Consider the following 21827-nt stretch of genomic DNA (forward strand, 5'->3'; position numbering starts at 1 on the left):
GCTTTTTTGTTAAATTAATTGAGGTGACATTGGCTAGTAAAATGATAAAGGTTTCAAGTGTACATTTCTATAATACATCACCTATGTATCACATTGTGTGTTCACCCCCAGAGTCAGTTCTCCTTCCGTCATTACATATTCACCCTCTTTACTCTCTTCTACCACCCTCCTCCCCGCTTACCCTCTGGTACCACTAAAATGTTGTCTGTGTCTATGAGTTTTTGTTTCTTCATTTGTCTGTCTTGTTTTTTTGTTGTTTTCAGAATTATATCCCACATGTGTGAAATCATAAATGGTTCTTGACTTTTTCTATCTGACTTATTTCACTTAGCATGATAATCTCAAGATCCATCCATGTTGTCACAAGGGGCAGTATTTCATCATTTCTTATGGCCAAGTAATATTCTGTTGTGTATATATATACCACCTCTTCTTTATCCAATCATCTATCGAAGGACACTTTGGTTTCCATGTCTTGGACACTGTGAAGAATGCTGCGATGAACATAGGGAAACATACATCTTTACAGATGTTTTCAGATTTTTTTGGTAGATAATTAAAATTGCTTTTTTAAAATATTGGTTTCTTTCCATTTCTTCTTGCCCCTAAACCCAAATATTTTATTCAATAATATCAGACAATGCTTGATAGTATCTGATTTATGTTGTCAACAAAATAATTTCATTTCAGTTTTTTTTTTCTGCCGGGACATTTTTGGCCTCTCTTTTAACATGGCTTATAATGCGAACTTGAGAATCCATATGGAATAAATTGATAATTCCCATTTATTGAGAATACACGATGTTCTGTGCAATTTACATGTACACGTACGATCAGTTCACACAGCAAACCTACACAGGAAGGTGATGTTACCTCATTTTACAGATGAGGAGGAAATTGAAGGTCAGAAGTTAAATATCTTCAGGCCTCACATGGCTAATAAGTGGAGGAGGCAGAGTCCTAACCCAGCTCTGGCTACCTTCACAGCCCATGTTTCCTCCAGGTCATGCTGAGCTCGCAGCTGCCACTCAGAGCTGCGTGGAGTAGTTGTCCCATCCTTGTGCTGTCAGCCAAGGATTCCTTTGGAAGACGTGGTCAGATCTCCTCAGAACACATACGCGGTTTGGCATGAACTGCTGCTCCTTGTTGGCACCCGGGCCTCTGGGCAAAGGCCTGCTGCCCTAGGACTCATCTCTCTCCTCCCACACTCGGCAGGCACTTGTGTACCCCACACATCTGCTCATGTAAGAAGTTAGAGGTTTTCCTGAAAAGGAATGATTCTGTGTGCAGTTTCGGACCACTAGAAAACACCTGTAAAAGACTCTCTACCTCAACCCCAGGGTGAGACTGTTCAGGAATTTCTGAAGAGTGGTGGTGTTTTATTTATTTATTTTTTTTAACCAAGTGTTTTCAGAAAGAAGAAAACAAACCCTTTCTTAGACCTCTGTCATTAGGGTTCGAGATGGCATGCTGGCCATGTAGCTTTTAAGAATGGATTCTTAGCTTCACTGTGTGCAGGTTCTCACGTTATGAAACCTTCAATGCACTGAAACAGCATTTCCGTCTGGGTCCCCGCCGTCTTGGTGGACGTAGGAGTCCCCTGTTGACTTGCCGAGACAAAGTCTCTTTACGGGGGCCTGGGAATCAGTTTTGCAACAACCCCTGGTGATGGTGATAATGTGAAGACGACGCAGGCCCCACTAATTAGCTCGTCAACGATGCCCTACCTTTGAAGGCAATCATTAGGGCTGAACGTAGAGTCCTTCACACACTCAGAATGGAGCAGTCAAGAGAGAGGGTTTCAAATTCAAAATATGACAGCTCTAGATCAGTGAACTGTAGTTTTATAGTTTCTTTTACTTTTAGAACACTCCAAATCACCCACAAGAAACAAAATCAGCTTCACTTAAAACACTTATTGCATTTAAAACATTTAATACATCTGGAGACAAAAAAAGTTAATTTTAACGGTGTATTCTTTTGTAGTCACATATGAAATGAAATTTGTAAACTGCTAACCTGTATTTTACAGTCCTTTTTTATGAAATCAGTAGCACCAGAACAGAGCATTACCGGTCAACTTAACCACTCTTGCCAGTCTTGTCTCCTCTAAGAGATAACCAGAGGACGCGTTTAACCTTTCTGTTTCTGCTTTTCCAACTGAAATTGGTATTTTACTGCAGGAGAACATATGACGGGATACTTTAAAAACAAGTTCTCAAATGTACTTTTGAGTACTTTTTTTCCCCCCAGACAATCCAATGTATGACTTCAGCACTTTCAAATAACTAAAATAAAAATGACAAAATAGTGTTGGGGGGAAGAGAAGAAAACGCAGGAGGGAGGGAAGGGTGGGGTGACAATGACTGACTGTTGCCAGTGAACACAATAAAGTTAAAAACTAAGCAATTGGCTTCATCCGTGATTGCTAATTTAATGGTATCAACTTTAGTGTTTTAGTTTTAGTCCCTTACAGGAAAATGCATGGAAAGGAGAGTAGATTTGTCCTTGTGGGAGATTCATGGTCTCTCTCTAGTGGATCACAACCGGCTGGTGAAAAATCCCTGCTGATTGTTAGGAAAGGCACGTTGCCCAGCCGGGCGGGCTGTGCTGGCAGACAGACCAGCATGTCTGCGGCGGTGAGGCAGCCTGTCAGAGAAAACCCGGGAGAGCTGAATTCAGGCTCCGAAAGAAAAAAGCAGAGGGCTAGTCCTTGGGTGTAAGAAGACTCCTCAGTCAGCCAGTCAGAGCTTTGTACTTTGAGATAAGCAGTATTTCTTGTCCCCACAGATTGTTAGTTTGAGCTGCGACACAAAGGCTGGTGGTGTACATCCGCTTGTCGTTGTTGCACTTGACATTTTTCTCGGGCAAGGAATGAAATCCTTCCCAAGAAAGGACCATGTTGAGGTGCTCAGTGTCTAGAATCTAGAACTGTGTTAATGAGACAACACTCTTAATATAAAGCAGTCAAATTATTTTATAATGTGGTAGTAAAACCAGTACCCTGTTCCTGGGGCCATGGAATGCATGTACCTGGAACTTGTCTCTTAAAATGTGATTCATGATGTTTTTTATGAGACAGGGAGTCGTGGCAGCCAGAGAAGGGAAACAAACGGCACACTTCGTGTGCTTTTATGTTTCAGAAACAAGAAAACTATGTGAAGCTCAAAGCCTGAGCTCCCTGCTGCTTGTCCATTGCTTCCTCGCCGTGTGCTCCCACGCTGACCTCTGAACGGCCCTGATTGTCGTTAGTCCTGCCCCGAACCCAGAGTCATAGTCACATGAGAAAGAAAAGCTGCCAGTAGGTAGCAAGTAGTAAGAGGTACCTGCTCTTAAGGGTGACACTTCGCAATTGCAAAACATCGTTAAAAAAAGCAACCCTATTTTAAAATGTCTTGTCGCAAATGTTTCAGCTTTAATCACTTCCGGTGCCTTGCGTTTTCCTCCCTTAGAACCAGCACAACGAATAATCCTTGGGTGAGACTAGGTACGGGGATGCTGAGCAGATGTACAGCGGAGAACAAGGAGGGACTGGGGAATGAAGTTTTGAAAATGTGTCGCTCTTTGTATAACACCAAGCAGATGCTCCCCGCAGCGGTGAGTGGGCTTTCGGGGGGTGGGGGTGGGGGATCATCGTTTTCCATATCGAAACTCTGTGTTATAAGCAGTTCTCAGTGATTGTACTCGAAGAGCATTTAGCTCAGGTTATCGGTAGGTAAAGGCCCACAATTTGTAACAGGTCAACTGAAGAAAACCAATGCTGAAAGGATGCTCGGAGGTGCTTTTCTCTTTGCTAGTGCTCTGAAGTCGTATTCCTTTGACAATCCCAGAGTATAACCCAGTTTTTAATTCCCTTTGGACGCCCTTTAATGTCTAACTCAAATTTATGTTCCAAAGAGGCGTGTTATCTCTGACTGAACCAGGCCAGGTGGTAACGTAGTAGTAAGCTTTGACACCCCTCTGGGCAGGTAACCAAGAACTCGGATTTTCACGTACTTTTTGACATTACCGTAATGAGATTGCATCACCACAATATTCATTCTCTACAAATATGGTAAAAACTCAGCCACCTCCATTTTGACCTCAGTTCTCTGTTCGACTGTCACAGAGCTATTTGTTAATACATACAAATTTGTACATTCTAAAATGAGCATGTGTTAATTATACCCCTCTGCTGTGGATGCAACCTCAGCAATGCATTGTTTGAGCAAGTTACATGTCTTAAATTCAAGCATTTGGATAATGGCACTAAATTGATTAACTGGTTTTTGAGTTTCTACCACGTAGGAGATAAACTTGAAAATAAAATTGTAAAAATGATTCTCTGAATCTTCATTGTAATCAATCAAGGAAAATATTCTTGTCATGAATGCACATGATGGATTGTTTTCTGAATGACGGATTGGCTAAATACTTTTTAAGTTTTTAAATATTTATTTAAAGAAGGCTTCCAACCACCAATATGGCAAAATTCTTCCATAAACTATTTAAACTACAGACACCAAAATGACTTCCCTTTCTTGCAGTGGTATGTGATTTGCTTGTGTCAGAGGTTTATTTGCCTGTTACCTGCTCTGCTATGCTGTGAGCACTTGGAGGGTGGGAACCCTGCTGTATTGTCTCTGTTTCACCCATGGCAGGATTCAGCACACTGATTAGAGTGGGGGCACACACCATTTATTACCCCCACCAGGGTAAGTAACGTGGAAATACCATGGGGCTCATCTCTGCCTTAACATAAGCTGAGATCAAACGTTGTTGGATCAGGACCAAATGCCAGAAGGGTCCTCCCATCAGTTCTGTGGAATCTAGGTGAGGAAAACCTGGTTTGAGATCCACTGTTGCTATATAAAAAGCTGGTGGTAATGGTGAGAACTGGAATTTGCCAGCCCTCTTGGGCTTTCACTTCCATCGTCTCATTCCGCTTTCACCACCGTCTATAAAGAGGTGCCTTGCTCTCCATTGGATGCTGATGAACTGGAGGCTCTGAGGACAAGGGTCTTGCTCCAGATCACAGGCTATAAAGTCTCCGTGCTTAAATGCTGAAAATAAGTACTAACAAATGAGCCATTCTTACTACACGCAGGGGGTATGCATATCGGATGTCTGTCTTACATACCATATTTCCCCAAAAATAAGGCCTAGCTGGACCATCAGCTCAATGCGTCTTTTGGAGCAAAAATTAATATAAGACCGGGATAAGACCAGGTCTTATATTAATTTTTGTTCGGTCTTATATTAACATAAGACAGGTCTTATATTAATTTTTGCTCCAAAAGACGTATTAGAGCTGATGGTCCGGCTAGGTCTTATTTTCAGGGAAACACGGTAGTTGTGTAAATTTTATTGTCAGTTTTTCCCTTCTCAGTGGTACTTCCTCAGGAATGGCCCTATAGAGTCTAGGGTCTAGATTATCAGTGTTTTAGATATACTCGGAAGAGTGTTAGGATCTCTTTCATTGCCTAGAGAAGTTTGTTTGTTGGTTTACATGTCCTCATTGGTTTGGTTTTATTGTAATTAGTTGTAAGGCAAGGAATTGTGCCTGCTCCGAGGGGTATACCGGTTATTTCATTACAGATTTTCATCAAAACTAAGGTCAGCCAAGTGATATGCTTAGTCTGCATATGATAAATTGCTGAGCAATACCTGTTTACTAATTACTGATGACTTACTGAATCAGCGGATATGAGTGTTAGAAGAGAGAGAATTATATACAAATATTTTAGGTATAGTATGTACCAAGCAAGTTTAGAATACAGAGCAGGAAAAATATTCTTGCCCTCAAGTCAGGCAGAGAGGCAAATGAATAATTGCAATAATGCAAGAAGACAGATAACGTAGGAAATATTTACAAAATACACTCGGAATATAGGAGGGCCAAACCTGGGACACCAGAGGCACCTCCATAGGAGATGGGGTTTTCCTGAGCCTTTTTAAGCTGAGACTTAAAGACCAGATAGGGGCCAGTTGGACAGAGTACCAGCAGAGGTTGTATCGCGTGCCAAGACGCAGAGGTGCGAGAGCGCCTGACGCTCTGCAGCTGTACCAGCCAGTACGGTAGCCACTGGCCATGTGTGGTTATGAAAATTAAAACTTAAATTAAGTAAAATTGAATAAAATGTCCAGTGCAGTTCCTGAGCTGCACTGGCCACACCTCAGATGCTCAGGAGCCACACGTGGCTTGTGGCTGTCGTGTTGGACAGTGCAGACAGACTCAGACGTGCCATCCTGACTGCCCAGTCCCTTGGGGGCGCTCTCTTAGGAATGTGCGGGGGTCGGGGGAGGTATTGCTGTAACATTTGAGAAGGAGGGTAAAGGAAGTGAGGTGGTACGCAGCAGCTGGCAAGATTTCCAAAGAGACATGCTGGGTGGAAGCTAAAAAAAACCTGCAGGGAGTGGAATTCCAGAGAAACTTTTATGATAAATAGGAGCTTCTTTGTGCCATCCTGATTTTATCTGTGCTTTATAATACAAACGAATTATGAAAATGTAAATTTGAGTTTTCTTTTCTGGTGTGCTACTGTTGTTGGAGGAGCATAAGAGAACTCGTCCCACGGAGGGCAGTGATTCTCAGGTCTTTCAGGAGCAGCCCTTGCTTCATGTGAGGAGGTTGCATACATCGGCGGGTCCTCGGCCCTAGTGTTCTGCTCTTCCTGTGACAGCTGAAGTCAGGACTCCGAGGAGCGAATGACGCAGCAGGGAGGGATAGCTTGCAAATGTATTTTCTTTAATACTTGTGTTGTGAGGAATCATCATTTGTTATGTTACATCCCGTGTTTCCCCGAAAATAAGACCGGGTCTTATATTAAGTTTTGCTCCAAAAGACGCCTTAGTGCTTATTTTCAGGGGATGTCCTCCTGAAAAAGCATGCTAGGGCTTATTTTCTGGTTAGGTCTTATTTTCGGGGAAACACGGCAAAAGTCTGTTCTCTGTTGACAGATTCAATCAATATAATAAAGAGCCGAGAATAAAATTTCAGATACATCTGTGGAAATTAGAATGCATTTTGATTTTTCTGGACCACAGATAGTTTTCATGAAGATGGAATATCTTAAGTTTTAAGTATGCAGTTCACCTTGACATTAGAATTTTAAACAGGTTTTTAAATATTTAACTTACTGACTTCCTTTGTTACAGTGGACGAGAACTAGATAATTTGATAATATTAACGATGGATAATAGTTTTTAATGTTTGTTAAGCAAATGGTGTATGCTGAGCATGGTACCTTATTATTCATTAACTCTTATTCACACACACATGAACACACACACACAACCACTGCAAAGTAGATATAATTACCTCCATTTTACTTAAGGGGAAACGAGGGCTCTGAGAGTTGAGAGTATTTACAGTCCTGTATCCATCCAGGATATTCTGCAGCCCTAAAAAGCAGTGTTGTCGATGAATATCTGAGAGCTTGGAAAGATGTTTACAATATACTGTGAAGTGAGTGAAGCAGGTACCAAACACTAAATCAGCGTGGCCCCCTGTGTGCTACACACACACACACACACACACACACACACACAGACACACACACGTGTGGAAAGGCACACCGGAACAGCGCCCGGCTGCCCCGTGCTTTTGCTCACACACTCGCACGTGTGTTTCAGTGTGTGAAGGAGCTGTGTGCGCTGCTGCTGAACCAGTCCCTGCTGCTCCCGTCCCTGAAACTCCTCCTCGAGAGCCAGGACGCGACTCTTCACGCCGTGGCGCTGGAGCACGTCACCGCCATTGCCAAGGTAATCCCGGGGCTCTTCACTCTTTCTTCTGTTTGACAGAAACGAATCAGTGTGGTCATTCTCGTAAACATGACCGTGATTTATTTACGATTGTTTTATCTACAGTATTCTCTGACCACAATGGCTGTTTCTGTTTTGTCTAAGAGGTAGGAATTTGTTTTGCAAACATTTACTGAACTCATCTGGTTCACAAATATTTACTAAACCAGACTCTCTGTTTAGGTGCAGAGGACACAAATCCGAATAACGAAGTTATTTCTCTAGAGAAGCAGTGTGTTACTCGTTAGGAAAATGTCACAGCAGCCCAGGACTGTGGGGTACTAGTCTTTGCCACTTTAAATTTGAGTTGAAAGAACTCCTAGCGTCAGACAGGTTTTCTGTGCCGGGGATGCGCGCACTGGGTTAGCTACTAATCAACAGTGAGAAAGCGCCGCGAGTCCTGTTTCCTGGCGTCCTCTGGAATCTCACGCTCTTATTTCCTCTGGCAACCTAAACCCCCATTGAAGCTTCTCGGCTTGAGGAATGATGTGCTAAACTCAGGGCTCCGGTTTCTCCCTCAAGGCTACTTATCTTGTTACTGTGATTAAGGAAGAATCTTTCATTTCCTTTTTTAAATTTTACACTTTAGAATCAGATAGCTCAGGGTTGTGTTTTAATGAATTCACATTGTATGATTCTTACTGACATCCTTCGGTAGGGAGAGCATTCTTTCATTTGAAGTATATTAGTGTGTCTGTGTGTGTACTTTTTTTAAAAAACAAAAATGTAAGAGGATGTCTCTTAGGGATCAGAGAAGAGGGAGAAGCCCAGGGCGAGGTACATGCTTGCCACACAAGATAGAAGAGATTAATGAAAATACAGGCATGCACTGCCTAATGACAGACATACGTTCTGAGAAACCCGTCGTTCGGTGACTCCGTCATTGTGCAAACACCACAGAATGCACTTACGCAGACCTAGGTGGTACAGCCCACTACACACCTGGGCGTATGGTCTGGCCTATGGCCCCTGGGCTACAAGCCTCAACAGCACGTTACTGGACTGAACACTGTAGGCAGCTGTAACACCATGCTAAGTATTTGTGTATCTAAACATAGAAAAGGTACAGTAAAAATGTGGTATAAAAATGGTTTACCTATAGGGCACTTGCCACGAATGGAGCTTGCAGGCCTAAGAGTTGTAGTGGGTGAGTCAGTGAGAGAGTGGGGCATGACTGTGCATGACTGGAGACTTTATAAACACTGTACACTTAGGCTACCCTAGATTTATAAAATAACATGAGATTAATCAAGTGCAAGAGAAAATGATGTAATCAGGAGATGCAGTCAACACGAGATGTATGAGGCCACTGCCAGTGTAACATGGCATATGGTTTTACAGCAAAGTTTTTTTTAAAGTAAAGAGAGTACACTCTAAAATAATGATAAAAAGTATGGTGCAGTAAATACATAAGGCAGTAACGCAGTCAGTTGTTATCATTGAGAATTATGCACTGCACATAATTGTATCTGCTGTACTTTCATGTGACCGGCAGGGGTGCACGTTGGTTGACACCAGCACCCCCACAAACCCGTGTGTCCTGCCACGGGTTACGGAATTATGATGGTTACGAAGTCACTAGGCCATAGGAGTTTTTCAGCTCCGTGATAATCTTATGGGACCACCGTTGTATATGCGGTCCATTGCTGAAACGTTGTTATGGTTGCGTGAGTGTGTGTTTGACATAAAATTTTGTTAATGACAAAGGAAGGATACAGAAAGTTACGTATATGGTTACAAAAAATAGAACATACTTACGTTTGGAAACAGTCCTCATGAACCAAACGAGAAAAAGGAATGCCTTTTGATGTGTTTCTGAAATAAGGAATGCTCTGTAAAGATTTTGTAAATGCTCTTCCTTACCACTCGTCACTGATCGTGGCGGGCCTCTCTGGAAACCAGACTGAAGTCGGATATCGAGGGGCGTGCCTCTTGGCAGTCTCCCTGCCTGTCTGTGCTCAAATGGAAATTGCATTATGTTGGGAACTTATACAAAACGAAGAATTACAGTGAGGTTTTTTTTTTCCTTAGCCTATTTTTTAAATGTAAATCCAATAAATTAGAAGGAAGGAAACACTGAAGAAAATCAGGCTGCCAGTTTTTAGTGCCTTTATTCCTCCCTCACCACCATTCTATATTGTATTAGTATCTCTGCTTAGACAGTCCCACTAAAATTTGCCATGGGCCTCTCCGAGAATAAAGCAGTGATGTTATTATACATCGCCTTTCTGTATTCATCCCATATAGAGCTTTCCTGATGCAGTCCTGAATTCCATAGGCGAGTCTATCAGTTTTCACTTTAAAGGTTGTTTATCTCCGATACATCTGTCAGAACCGGAACTAGAACTGCTGTTCCCGAACTGCTCACTAGCCTTGCTACCCCATCCTCCACACACAATTAAGATAAGAAACCAAATGGGAACATGGCAACACCCAAGTAGGTTTTAAATGGCACTAATTGGCCTCCATAACATTGTCATCTGTGCTAAAAATTCTGTGGCTTTGAAACAGCCCTGCAGGCTGGGTGGTTTACCTGGGGTCGTGATGAGAACACCCAGAACCCCTGTGGCCGTCCGATGCAGAGGTGTAAGATGCTAAGATGAGTGCTCACCTACCCCTGAGACCCTTCCCTTTAGGAATTCAGTACTGAGGCTTAATTGTAACTTCTGTACTCGAAGTGCAGTATTCACTTTAGGCTGTCCCATGTGTGACCTTAAAATGTGTTCACAGAAATACTGAGTATATTCAGACCTGGTGCCTCCTCCAAAGAGCAAACATTTGACAGTTTTCCAGATTTAAAATATTTTTTAACTTCATATTTTGCGGTCATTTTAAATTCACATTCAGTTGTAGGAAATAATTCCCCTCTCTTATACCTTCCCTCAGTTACCCCCGAGGGTGAGATCCTGCGTACCTGTGGTATAATATAATACTATACTAGGACGTGGACATCGAGACAACCTCTGGGCCTTTTTCCGATTTCAGCAGTTTCACGTGCACTCCTCTGTGTGTGGGTCCCTGTGTGCAGTGTCACCACATGTCGCTTGTGTCACCACTGCTATAGGCAAGATGCACAGTAGCTCCATCTGCAGGATCCCTCGTGCTACCTGTTACTACCTGTTATCCCTCCCCGCCCACCCAGCAACCAGCGGCAACTATTAATCTAGTCTCAACTCTGAAATTTTGTCATTTTACGAATGCTATATAAATGAAATAATAAATTACTATAATTTATCATTGCTTTCCCAGCACTATTAAAAGGTCATGTTAGACTTTTCTAAGGGAAGAATTTCAGTGGCCTTTTTGCAGGACTCCTGTCCAGCTATTTTTAAATCATAACTGGCATTGCAGTGGGAAATACAAAATGTGTGCTTTCTTTTTTCTGTTGTTTTTATTTTGTGACTCACTCTTCATTTTCAGGGTGCTGGAATTCATCAATAACTTCAGTTTCCCCCTTATTGATTGCTCATGGTAGTTTCCGTTGACATTCAAAGAAGAAACCATCAGGGACAGGGCCTCCTCTAATAGGCAGTCACTCCTGCACAGTGTGTGGACCCAGGGGGAAAGAACCCCACTTGCTTGCTGGTAGCATGCATTATTTTGCTATTTGTTATAGGATCCTGACAGCTTTATAGGCATTTGCAGTTAAAACGATGCTGCTTACGTGCCGATGCCAGAGCTTGCCCTGGCCTTTCCTCCAATTGCAGTACTCACTTCTTTCTCTAAGCTTTTCTGAAATTGCGAACCTCTGGTGCTGAGTAACCTCTTAAAAATGGCCAGCAGCCTTTTCCCAGGGCCATACAAAGTCCTTAGGGATTATTTTCTGATGAATAATTAAAACCCTTGTTTGGTGTGATCTGCTGGGTCCCTCTCTCCATCAGCCTTAGGAGCTTTAGAGCTCACCACTTCAAAACCGTGTCTCTCCAAGATGGTCCTCCCTGCCTGGGGGGTTGGAGCTCTTCTCTGGCGTGTTTCCTACCAGGTGTACATCTCGGGACTCATTTCGTCCGAGTAGGCAGCTGTGTGTTTGTAATTGTTTTATACATGGAGAACTTCCGTTCCGTAACGCCAGGTGTGTGGGGGCTTTGCTCTGACTGCTTCCTCCTCTGGTCCTGCTCAGTGCCTCTGGCCCCGCCCCACATCCCCAAAAAGAATAACTCCCGGGGTTAAAAAGGAAGACTGTAGGCCTTTAGCACCCAACGAAGGGTTTCTCCCGGAAGCTAATAAGAACTACCATCTTCAAGTATCAGTTTTCCCCAGGCGTTATAGTGGGCCCTTTCCCTCATTTTATGTTCTTAACAGTCCTGTGAGCAGATACCATTCTGGTTTCACAGGTGGAAGCACGGACTTGAAGGTCACACAGCTAGAAGCAGCCAGAGCTGAAATTTAAACCCTGGATCCAGATTTCAAAGTCTGTACTCATCCAGCCTTTTTAATGGAACTAAGTGAGATATATTATAGGGAAAAGCGTTCTCTCTACTGAGAAATGAAGTTGCTGAAAGCGTCTTGAACCGTGTAAGATCAGCACTGAAACGCACTAGAGCAGACTCGTCTGCCAGCGCGCGCAGTGTAGGCTTCCATTTTCAAATCCATGAAGTCACCGGGGCCCTCCCTGGTCAAGCGCAGTGAGGGGTAGAGAGCTGACCACTTCCCTGGGTGCTCTGTGCCGCTTTTTATAGACCTCATGGTAAGAGAGCACCCCCAGAATGAGGGCTGCACCCTTCATCTCGAACATGGTCTTAGTCCTGCCCCATGGAATTGCTCAGAAGTAATAGCTTCCACATGACAGCTCTGCACATTTCTTTTTAATTACTTTTTTTTATTAGTTTCAGGTGTACAAAACAATGCACTAGTTAGACATTTCACCCCTCAATCACAAAGTGATAACCCCCTCCCCTGACCTATTGCCACTCCGACATTGTATATAGCTGTTGCAATTCCATTGACTGTTCCCCTACTGCACACTTTTTTAACAAATGTGATTTGTTTCCCCTTGGCTCTTGTCATGATGGCACCAGGACCTGCCAGTGTCACTTACAGTGACCAGTCTCTAGGTTGGAGGGACAGCCTTAAAGATTCTCAGAAAAGCATACTTGGATTAACATATTTATATAAAATCATGACACCTTCCTTTCTTTCCCCCCCTTTACCTCCATCTGGGTTTCCCAGTGAGAATCTGTTTACCTGCAGGGCACCCTCAGTGCCGCGTTCTCTAGGCCCACTTTCCTTCTTTCCCTGGCATGCCGTGGTAACAGAGAGATCGCGCTGCTGTCCTGGAACCTTATTTGGTGTCTGCGGAGTTATTTGGTTTCAGCCCTGAGGTCAGCTCATTTTCTTCTAAGAGTATCCAGACTAATTTAGGCTGAAGTGATGCAATCATACAAAGGAGAATCAAGTGAGTTCTACAGATGCCAACTGCTATTAAACTGACCTTTTGTTACAGTCACTGTCCTTTTGGCTCTTGTAGTCCCAGGCTCTTTTTCTCAGAATTTCAAACTCATTTCTAAATATCGTTTTAACCTGAGCATACCTAGATATGTTACTTTCACCCATCATCATTCATCCTCATCCAGTGGTTGGTCTTCTCGATGAAGGAAGCTCTACAGCCACACATGTCACAGAATTCTCAGTTGGTGTCCTGGTAAGAGGCTGCTCACTCCTTGTAGTTTAACCTATTGTATTTCTAGACAGCACTGATGTTTGGTTGAGTTATTTAGTGTGAAAAGACATATTAAGCACCCATTGTACACAGACTGGTACTATGTGCAGGAATAAGGAAGGAGTAGGATGTTTGTAAAGATGAAATTAAATATCATCCCTGTATTTAAAGGTATTGTCTCATGAGGAGATTGATATATGAAATCAAGGACTTAGGCAAAGTAGGAAGGGTGTAAATACAAAGAGTGGAACTAGCCAAACTCAGGACCCTGAAGTGGAACATTTGGTTCTAGTCATAGAGGTGATGAGGCTTGGATTTTCAAAGATGCTCTCCCCCTTTTAGGTCATAAGTCAGATGACCTGTCTTCATTTTGGCTTCAGGAGAGGTGTACTGTTAAATCCCACTCCAGGAGTGGGACTGATGGTTGGCTGAGAAGTGGAGTCTGAGTATCATTCAGATAAATACAGAATAGAAAAAGTTTTCTGCAGGCATTTTTCTTATTCCAAGTATACACTCGTGTTGCCCTTTTATTTTTCTGCCTTTATAGTTTATATATTTAATATTATTAGTAATACTATATGTAACAATGAGTCAGATATCCTTCCCTAAAGTAAACAGTGAAATAATGTTAAATAGTCTTCTTTGAAGGAATAGAAATGAGGTCCTACATACAGTATGCTACTGGAATTTCAGTTTATCTCATTGCTGTAATTACTTTTAGCTTCATATAGATCCATAAAATCAAAGATTTTAATTCAGAGAAGGTTCATTACCTATTGTTGAAACAGGAATTAAGCAGATAACATTTTAATGGCTTGGAAGGCAATAGTGCTTTGTGCTTTAATATATTTCTTTCCCAAGCTCTGTAAATTTTTCATTTATTCTAAAAAGTTAATCGCTGATGGAAAAAAATCACTGGTAGAGGTGGGAAGCATTTTACTCATTTTATGATACCTGTAAGCCTCCTCCCCTTCTAGAAAAGTGGTTTATTTCGGATTTGTTTGACTGTAATAACTTCAGCCATTTATTGCACTTGAACTCTACAGGCATTGTGGTAGGCACTTAAAAAGCATGGATCATCTCAGCCCCTATAGGTAGTCTGTATTTCCGATGTGGAAACTGCTGCCCAGAGAGATTGTCCTTTGTGAGGTCACATTAGCGAAGAAACTGGGATTGGAAATTGTTCTCTAACCCAAAAGCCTGTCTTCTTTTCACAAGACCATACTGCCTCTCACTTTAATTCAAAGTTATTTGATCAGAGGAATTAAATCAACTAATCCTCCTAGGCTTGTCTCATAGTTATTTCAAACATCCAACTGAGTCCAAAAATGACAGGATATATTTTCTTCCTCAAGCTCTCAGAGCACAAATCAAGCCAATGTCAGGATTTTTTACAGACATACCAAAGTAACTCCTGATTGATTAAAAAGTTAGATATTTTTAAAAGTCAGAAAGTCAAAAATTTATATCAGATCCTCCAAGGAATTATAACTTCTAAACCTTAAAGCAATAGGAAAAAAGTCATAAAGGAGCAGATTCTTTCCTGGCAATATAAAAATGTAAAACTTTTGAAAAACAACAAATAACCAAAACAGAATTGTAAACAACAGATTAGACTGTTCAGTATAATTAAAATCAGGGTTAATATTTAAGTTACACAAAGACCTCTTTTACATGTGAAAGAATGATTTTACAACTCTAGTAAACGAGCAAAGGTTTTGATCTTTGCACAAGAAAAATAAAAATGATAGGAAATATATGGAAAAAATTTATCCTTGCAAATAAATTCAAATTAAAGCATCTTTGAGGTACCACGCTATATCTCCTAATTTAGCAAGATGATTGTCTTTTCAAAATCGTTAACACCCAAAGCTGAGAAGTTTACAGTGAAACGGAACCCTTCTCCACTGATATCACTGCTGTGAATCACACCGGACATCACTGTGTGACACACTTGTACTCCTATCCACGCCCAAAAAGGCTTCGGATATCGTGCCCCTTGTATTAGTCTGCTCAGGCTGCCATTCCAAAGGACCACAGACGGGGCGACTTAAACAACAGATATTGATTTTCTCACAATTCTGGAGGCCAGAAGTCTAAGATGAAGGTGTCAGCGGGATTGATTTCTTCTGAGGCCTCTCTCCGTGGCTTTAGATGGCCTTCTCCCTGCGTGCTCACGTGGTTGGTTGCCTCTGGCCTTAGGCGTGTTTCATCTCCTCCTCTTATAAGAACACCAGTCGAATTGGATTAGGATCCACCCAGATGGCACAACGTTAAACCTTAATTACCTCCTTAAGGCCCTGTCTCCAAATACTCACACTGAGCTGCTGGGGGTTTAGGACTTCAACATGTGAGTGTGTGTGTGTGTGTCTGATTCATCCTGTAACACCCCAGTGACACCTCGATAATGTTTCCTAAGAAAATACTTGAAATACAGAATGTATGTGCCTAAAAAAACGTTGATTTGTACTGTTTCAATAATATCAAATAGTAGCCGCTGAAATATTGATAGCACAGGTTAAATTACTTGTTACATCCATTTAGTATGTTATTTTGCAGCCATTAAAATTTTTTAAGAACGAAAACTGTGCAAAACATTTTCAAAATTCATAACATGAGAAAAGTAGAATACAGACATATGGTGGTGAAAACATATCTGTGCACATGAATAATTACTGGGGAGGACGGGGATAAAATAGTTTTCTTGTGGTGATCCAGATATAGATGGCTTCTTTCTTTATTCAAACTATTTTCCTTCTTTTCTTTTGACGTAAAAAAAAAAAAAAAAGTAGGTTAGAACTAGTAATGGGCTAGTAAGACAGTACCAGGCTTCTGTGGCCGCTAGTACCAGGTTTTTAGTGCCTTAGGTTAGCATTGTAGCCAGAAACAAGAAAAACGAAGAGAAGTTGAGGCTTAACAAATAATCTAGCAACTCCGCGATGTGGGGATGACGCCAGAGTGCCTGCCGAGGGTTTGGGGCACCAGGGCCTCTGCTGCGCTGAGGAGAAGGACTCAGTCTGGCCTCGGTGCCCTGAGGCGTGTGTCCTGTGTGTGGAGAGGAGCTGTCTGAGCTCCCTGTGACCTTGGGCAGCCCGGGTCTTCTCTGACCCTCAGGCTCCTCTTCTTTAAAATAGTGTGTTGGAATAGGTCCTTACAAAGGCCCTCTCTTTCTGTATTTTTTCACTCTCTATTTTGACCCAAATTTACACAAAATTACTATCCTTGTAGTATTTCCCTTGTACATGACAGTTATAAAGTATACTGTGGCCATTCTGTACATCTTGCAGAGAGCCAGAACCAGGTGGAAAGTCAGAAAGGAAGTAAAGACTAGTCAGCCACTTCCATTTTTCCAGCACTTGATTCCAAGAAGTGAAACCAAAATTTCTTCCCAGACCTTTCCCTGGCCACTGCCCAGGCTCCGTGGAGGTCAGCAATCTCTGAGTCTACCTTATTTCAGGGAACCTATGAGTGCCAGAACCAGGGCCAAAAGGGGGAGCACTGTATTTTATTTGACTTCCAGACTTAAGCCTTAGATCTTCTCAGCCAGAACAGTAGATGGAGAACTTTTGGAGGACAGACGGCGACCCTGTCCCTGCCCCTTACTCCCACCGTGCCAGGACACGGGCAGCTACTGTGTTTCCCCAAAACTAAGACCAGGTCTCATGTTAATTTTTGCCCCAAGAGACACATGAGGGCATATTTTGGGGGTGTCTTGTTTTTTCATGTACAACAATCTATATTTATTCAAATACAATCACGTCATCTTCTGGAACATTGTCATAATGTACTAAATACATCTGTCTGGCTGATGATCTTAACTGGGGCTTATTTTCGGGGTAGGTCTTATTTATGGGGAAACACGGTATGCGAAAGGCTGGCCACATGCAGTGGGAAACTGATTTTAAGGATATCACTGCACTGGAGAGGAGCAGACGGAAGAGGGGGCAAGAGGAGCAGCGGCTGCGGCTGTCGACGGAACCCCCATCTCTTCCTCAGGCTGAAACGTCCATCCCTCCCTTTCTAGAAGTCTTTCCCGTCCCAAAACGAAGGGTAATGAGTAAACAGAAAGAATAATAAAGGTGTCCTGGCCTTGACGACTTATTCAGGGCAACAAAGAAAGTATTACCCTGCGGTATTTGGGTTCCTTTTAGCCGTGTGTTTTCTCAAGCACCTGCTTGCAGCCTCGTGGCACACACTGTTCTCTCCGGGAGGGTGAGGTGGAAGGACTCTTTGTTTTTAAGGGTGAACCAAAATAACAACATGCACGGCCACTCAGTTGGCCTGTATGTGTGCGTGTGCACGTGTGCGCACGTGTACTTGGAGGTGGCAGAGTAAATGAGAGGATGTGAGCTTTGGGGTTATTCATTCATGTATTCACTCCACACATCTCATTGAACTTCTCACACGTGGCCCACACCATTCGGGCAGGAGGGGTGCAGGCATGAACAAAGGACTCGAGCTCTCTAGAGGAGCTCATATTCTGGAAGGCAATAAGCAACAAATAAGCAAATTTGTCAGAGATGAGGGCTCCTAGTCCAGCTCACCATTTAGCAGCCATAGGACATTTGACATGTGACTGACTTCATTGAACCCCAGTTTCTTCATCTATCCAGTGAGATTGTAACTGTCTTAAAGGGATATTTTAAGGCTTAGCGAGAGAGCTCCCTGGCTTGTGGGAGTAGATATAGTAATAGTGAGGGCAGTACCTCTGGGGGTGGGGGTTAAAGATTCTTGTTTCCTACCTACAAAGGAAAAGAGAAAGGAAGTTGGCATGAAAGAAGATATGCTAAACTCAAGCAACACCCCAGTGGGGAGTATTGAAAGCTCTTGTGTCCCTTTTGGCAGAAAAGCTAGTCTTTCATAGCAGTTGTTTTTCCTACCATCCAGCCTCTAAAAAGACAAATAAACAAAAAATGCTAAGTTGAGTTCAACCTGAGTGTCATCCTGAGTCAGGTGGGTGGGCTATATGTACAAGTGTTGAGGAAACGAAGGCTAAAGAAAAGATGAGAATTTTGTGCTTAGATATTGTACTATCATCATACAAGATATTACCAATGGGGGAAATAGAATGAAGGATACGTGACATGGGACCTTCCTGGATTTTAGGCAATTTTATGTTTATCCATTATTATTTCAAAATTAAAATTTAATAAATAAATAAAATTTAAAGTAAAAAAAAAAAATAATGGATGCCTACCCGCCGGTTTGTGAACACAGAATAACATTCTTTCACAAGTACTGTTTTGATCATGTCTGGGTCTGTGACAGCCAACACAGGCTGTCGCGCATCATAGAACCTGTGTGGGGAAAACAGAGTTAATTAATTTTTCTTTTTAGTGGAGTGACTTTTTTTTAATTAAAATTTATTGAAAAAAATTTGTTGGGTGACAATGGTTGGTAGGGTTGCATGGATTTCAGGTGTACAATTCTGTAATACAGAGTACGAGGCATCGGGGGACGGTCTGGGCTTCCAGCAGTGGTTCCATCTGCAGATATTGTCTTGTAAAATTTAATCAACCCTGTAACATATAGAGGATGTATTACAGATTAAATTTATATAGATGATGTATTACAGATAAAAATATATAGATTATGTATTACAGATTAAATTCCACTCCTGGAGGTCCAGATTTTCCTTTGATGTTGCATAATCCATATTCCTAGAGATCATGGTTAGAAATAACATGACAGCACTTGTTAAGTCCTCGTGGTGTGTACATGGTTATTTTCTATAGAATTCTCCATAATTTTTTGTATGTTTAAAATATTTCTTTTTTTAAAAATCTTGCTTTTTTTATTTGTGTTTTGGAAATCTTTCTATATCAGCACAGAGAATTTTCTCATTATTTTTTACAACTGCAAAATATTTCTTTGTATAAATTTACTGCAATGTATTTAGCTACTGATGGACATTTAGATTTTATCCCCAATCTTTTACTAAAGCAAACAATGAGACAATGAAAAAAAAAAAAAAAGAAAAGATGCGAGAGACTCTTCAGTTCAGAGTCCACCTCTGGTCAGACCCTCTGCAGAGATCAGGTCCTGATGCACTTGTGCAGAAATGTGACCGAGTTCAATAATGTAGTTCATCCAACCATTTAACAAATATGGATTGAACTGGATGCGGAAATAGAAGTCTGATAAAACGTCTGTGCCCTGAGGAAGCTCCCACTCTGACCGGGGAGGCACATCAGAGTACTGTAAACAAATGAAGACGCACATACTCGGCGTCTTGGAGGACTGAGGAAGGAGGAATCAGCTTGGCCAACAGACTTAGAGAAAATGCCCCCCAGAAGAGGGCATTGGAGCTGACGTTTAGGCTGGGTTTTGAAGGATCACTAGGTTGTAGGAAAGACAGACGCTGTCTAACAGCGGGCAGTAACTTAGTCTCAGAACTTCTTTTGTTTTACTTCTTGCATCCAGTAGACATTTGACCTTCTCATCTCAATAGCCTTGACTCCTGTCACAGAAAATGGAGACGAGCACATTGTATACAGTTGTATAATGGAGCTGTTCTAAACATTGGTTAATTGGCTTTGAAATGCCATGTTATTTCTGAGGTTCCCACAGCCAAAATTATTAAAAGTGCATGGTAACGTTAAAAAAACCTGGCATGAAGCTGTTTTGTGACACCGCAATGTGAATGAGCTTGGAATGTTGATACGTGATTAGTGTTAACTTGATTCCATACAAAAATGTACACAGTAATAGAAAATAGAAAAATATAAGCTAAGTGTCATTGCCGTGGAAAACCATGCATAGACCAAGAAGAGCAGGGAGACAGTACAGAGAACGTACAAGCTGAAAGAACTTATAAAACATGTTTTAAAAAGGCAAGTTCGGCACTAAGCTTTCTGGAGCCTTAAGCAAGAACAAGTTTTAAACACCTCCTGCTGGTTATCCTATTTATATCAGTGGGGTTGACGGATATATTTTCTCAGTGGAGTAAAGGAAAAAAAGGTTTTCTTGGTCTGAAAAGAATTTTTTTCATGTGGATCTACACACGGGAGTGTTGGGGTGAAAGGCGATGGTCCATGCTGAAAGCACGAATGAAATGGTGAAGTCGTTGTGAAAAGCCCAGGCTTCGGAGTCAGGACTGACCTAAATTCAGATCCTGGCCCCAGGACTTCACTGACCATGACACCTCAGCTTTCTAACCTGTACCACTGACAGCTGAGAGTGCTGAGGGCGAGTCGGATTGGGAGACTGGAGGAAGTGGTACACGCCCACGGGGGGGCCAGTCTCTGTACACAGCTATGGTAGCGGTCTCCATGATCCAAGGGCCTCTTGGTACGCGGCTGTGTCTTATGTGAAAAGGAAACCATGTCTGTCATCCCAGGCTTGACCTCAGACACTCGCACCCTGCGTGTGCTTTTTGGAGCAGGCACTGTTAACCTGGGCAAAGATGTTTGTGATGACAAATGCAAAAGGGCAATGCCCAGCAAACCAGCGGACGGTATGATGAGTCCGCTGGTGAGAAGTAAGCAGCGCCACTCTCACGTCTTGCCTGTCTTGTCTCTTGAAGGTGAATGACTCAAACTGTGACCAAGAACTCCTTTCCCTGCTCCTGGATGCCAAGCTGTCGGTGAAGTGTATCTCCACTCCCTTCTACCCGCGTCTCATTGAGCACCTCTTGGCCAGCCCCCAGCAAGGGCGCTGGGACGTGGAGGAGCTGGCCAGACACCTGCGGGAGGCCGGCCATGAAGCTGAAGCTGGGTCGCTCCTTCTGACCGCCAGGGGCACCCATCGCGCCCTGAGAACGTTCAGCGCGGCGCTCAGCGCCGGCCAGCACTGGGTGTGAGTGGCGCTTGCAGCAGGACCTCCTCCCTGGTGGGAGGGAGCCTCCAGAGCCGGGTGCTGTGCCCAGAGGCGACGCCAGTACCTGGTGATTGTTCTCAGTGGTTCCGGCACATTGAAAATAAAGCTGTACATTAACAATGAGCAAGCTGCCATTTTTTAAAAACTATTTCCTCTTTCTGACAGTGACTGGTTAACATACTTCATTACTAAGAGAGACTTGACTCTTCCTCCTATTTCTTTTGAATACCTTTTTGGGTAGAATGCTATTAAAGCATCTAAAACTGCAGTTCAGACCGGTGGATGTAGTGGTGGGTAGGGTTGTGTTACAGAGGGAGAGTTTGTGGAACGGTTAGTGGTTGGAGCCGATGTCCTGGGATGGAGGAAGGGTGGGTCTGGACTCAGTCCCAGGGTAGCTGTGTGACTTTGGGCAGAGTTCTCCACCTTTCTGAACCTTAGTCTGTCATGCATAAAATGAGGGTCGTATCATTTATCTCCCAAAGTTGTTGAGCATTATGGGAGGTTGTGTGTGTGAGGCTCTGTCAGATCCATAGTGGGGGCCCAAGAATAGTCACCCCTCTGTCCTCTG

The 21827-nt window shown here is 42.7% G+C and overlaps 1 protein-coding gene across 1 annotated transcript in view; it reads left to right on the forward strand.

Annotated features, from left to right (window-relative positions):
* NBAS (NBAS subunit of NRZ tethering complex) overlaps positions 1-21382 on the forward strand; it is a 272797-nt gene extending 251415 nt beyond the window's left edge. Inside the window, exons 50-52 of the mRNA XM_033124755.1 lie at positions 3453-3597; positions 7615-7743; positions 20967-21382. Of these exons, the coding sequence (XP_032980646.1) occupies positions 3453-3597; positions 7615-7743; positions 20967-21242 (550 nt within the window). The 3' untranslated portion in view covers positions 21243-21382. The remainder of the gene's footprint in view (positions 1-3452; positions 3598-7614; positions 7744-20966) is intronic.
* Positions 21383-21827: the final 445 nt, after the last annotated feature.

This window comes from Rhinolophus ferrumequinum, chromosome 13 (genome assembly GCF_004115265.2).
Source record: "Rhinolophus ferrumequinum isolate MPI-CBG mRhiFer1 chromosome 13, mRhiFer1_v1.p, whole genome shotgun sequence".
In the NCBI taxonomy this organism is placed as follows: Eukaryota; Metazoa; Chordata; class Mammalia; order Chiroptera; family Rhinolophidae; genus Rhinolophus; species Rhinolophus ferrumequinum.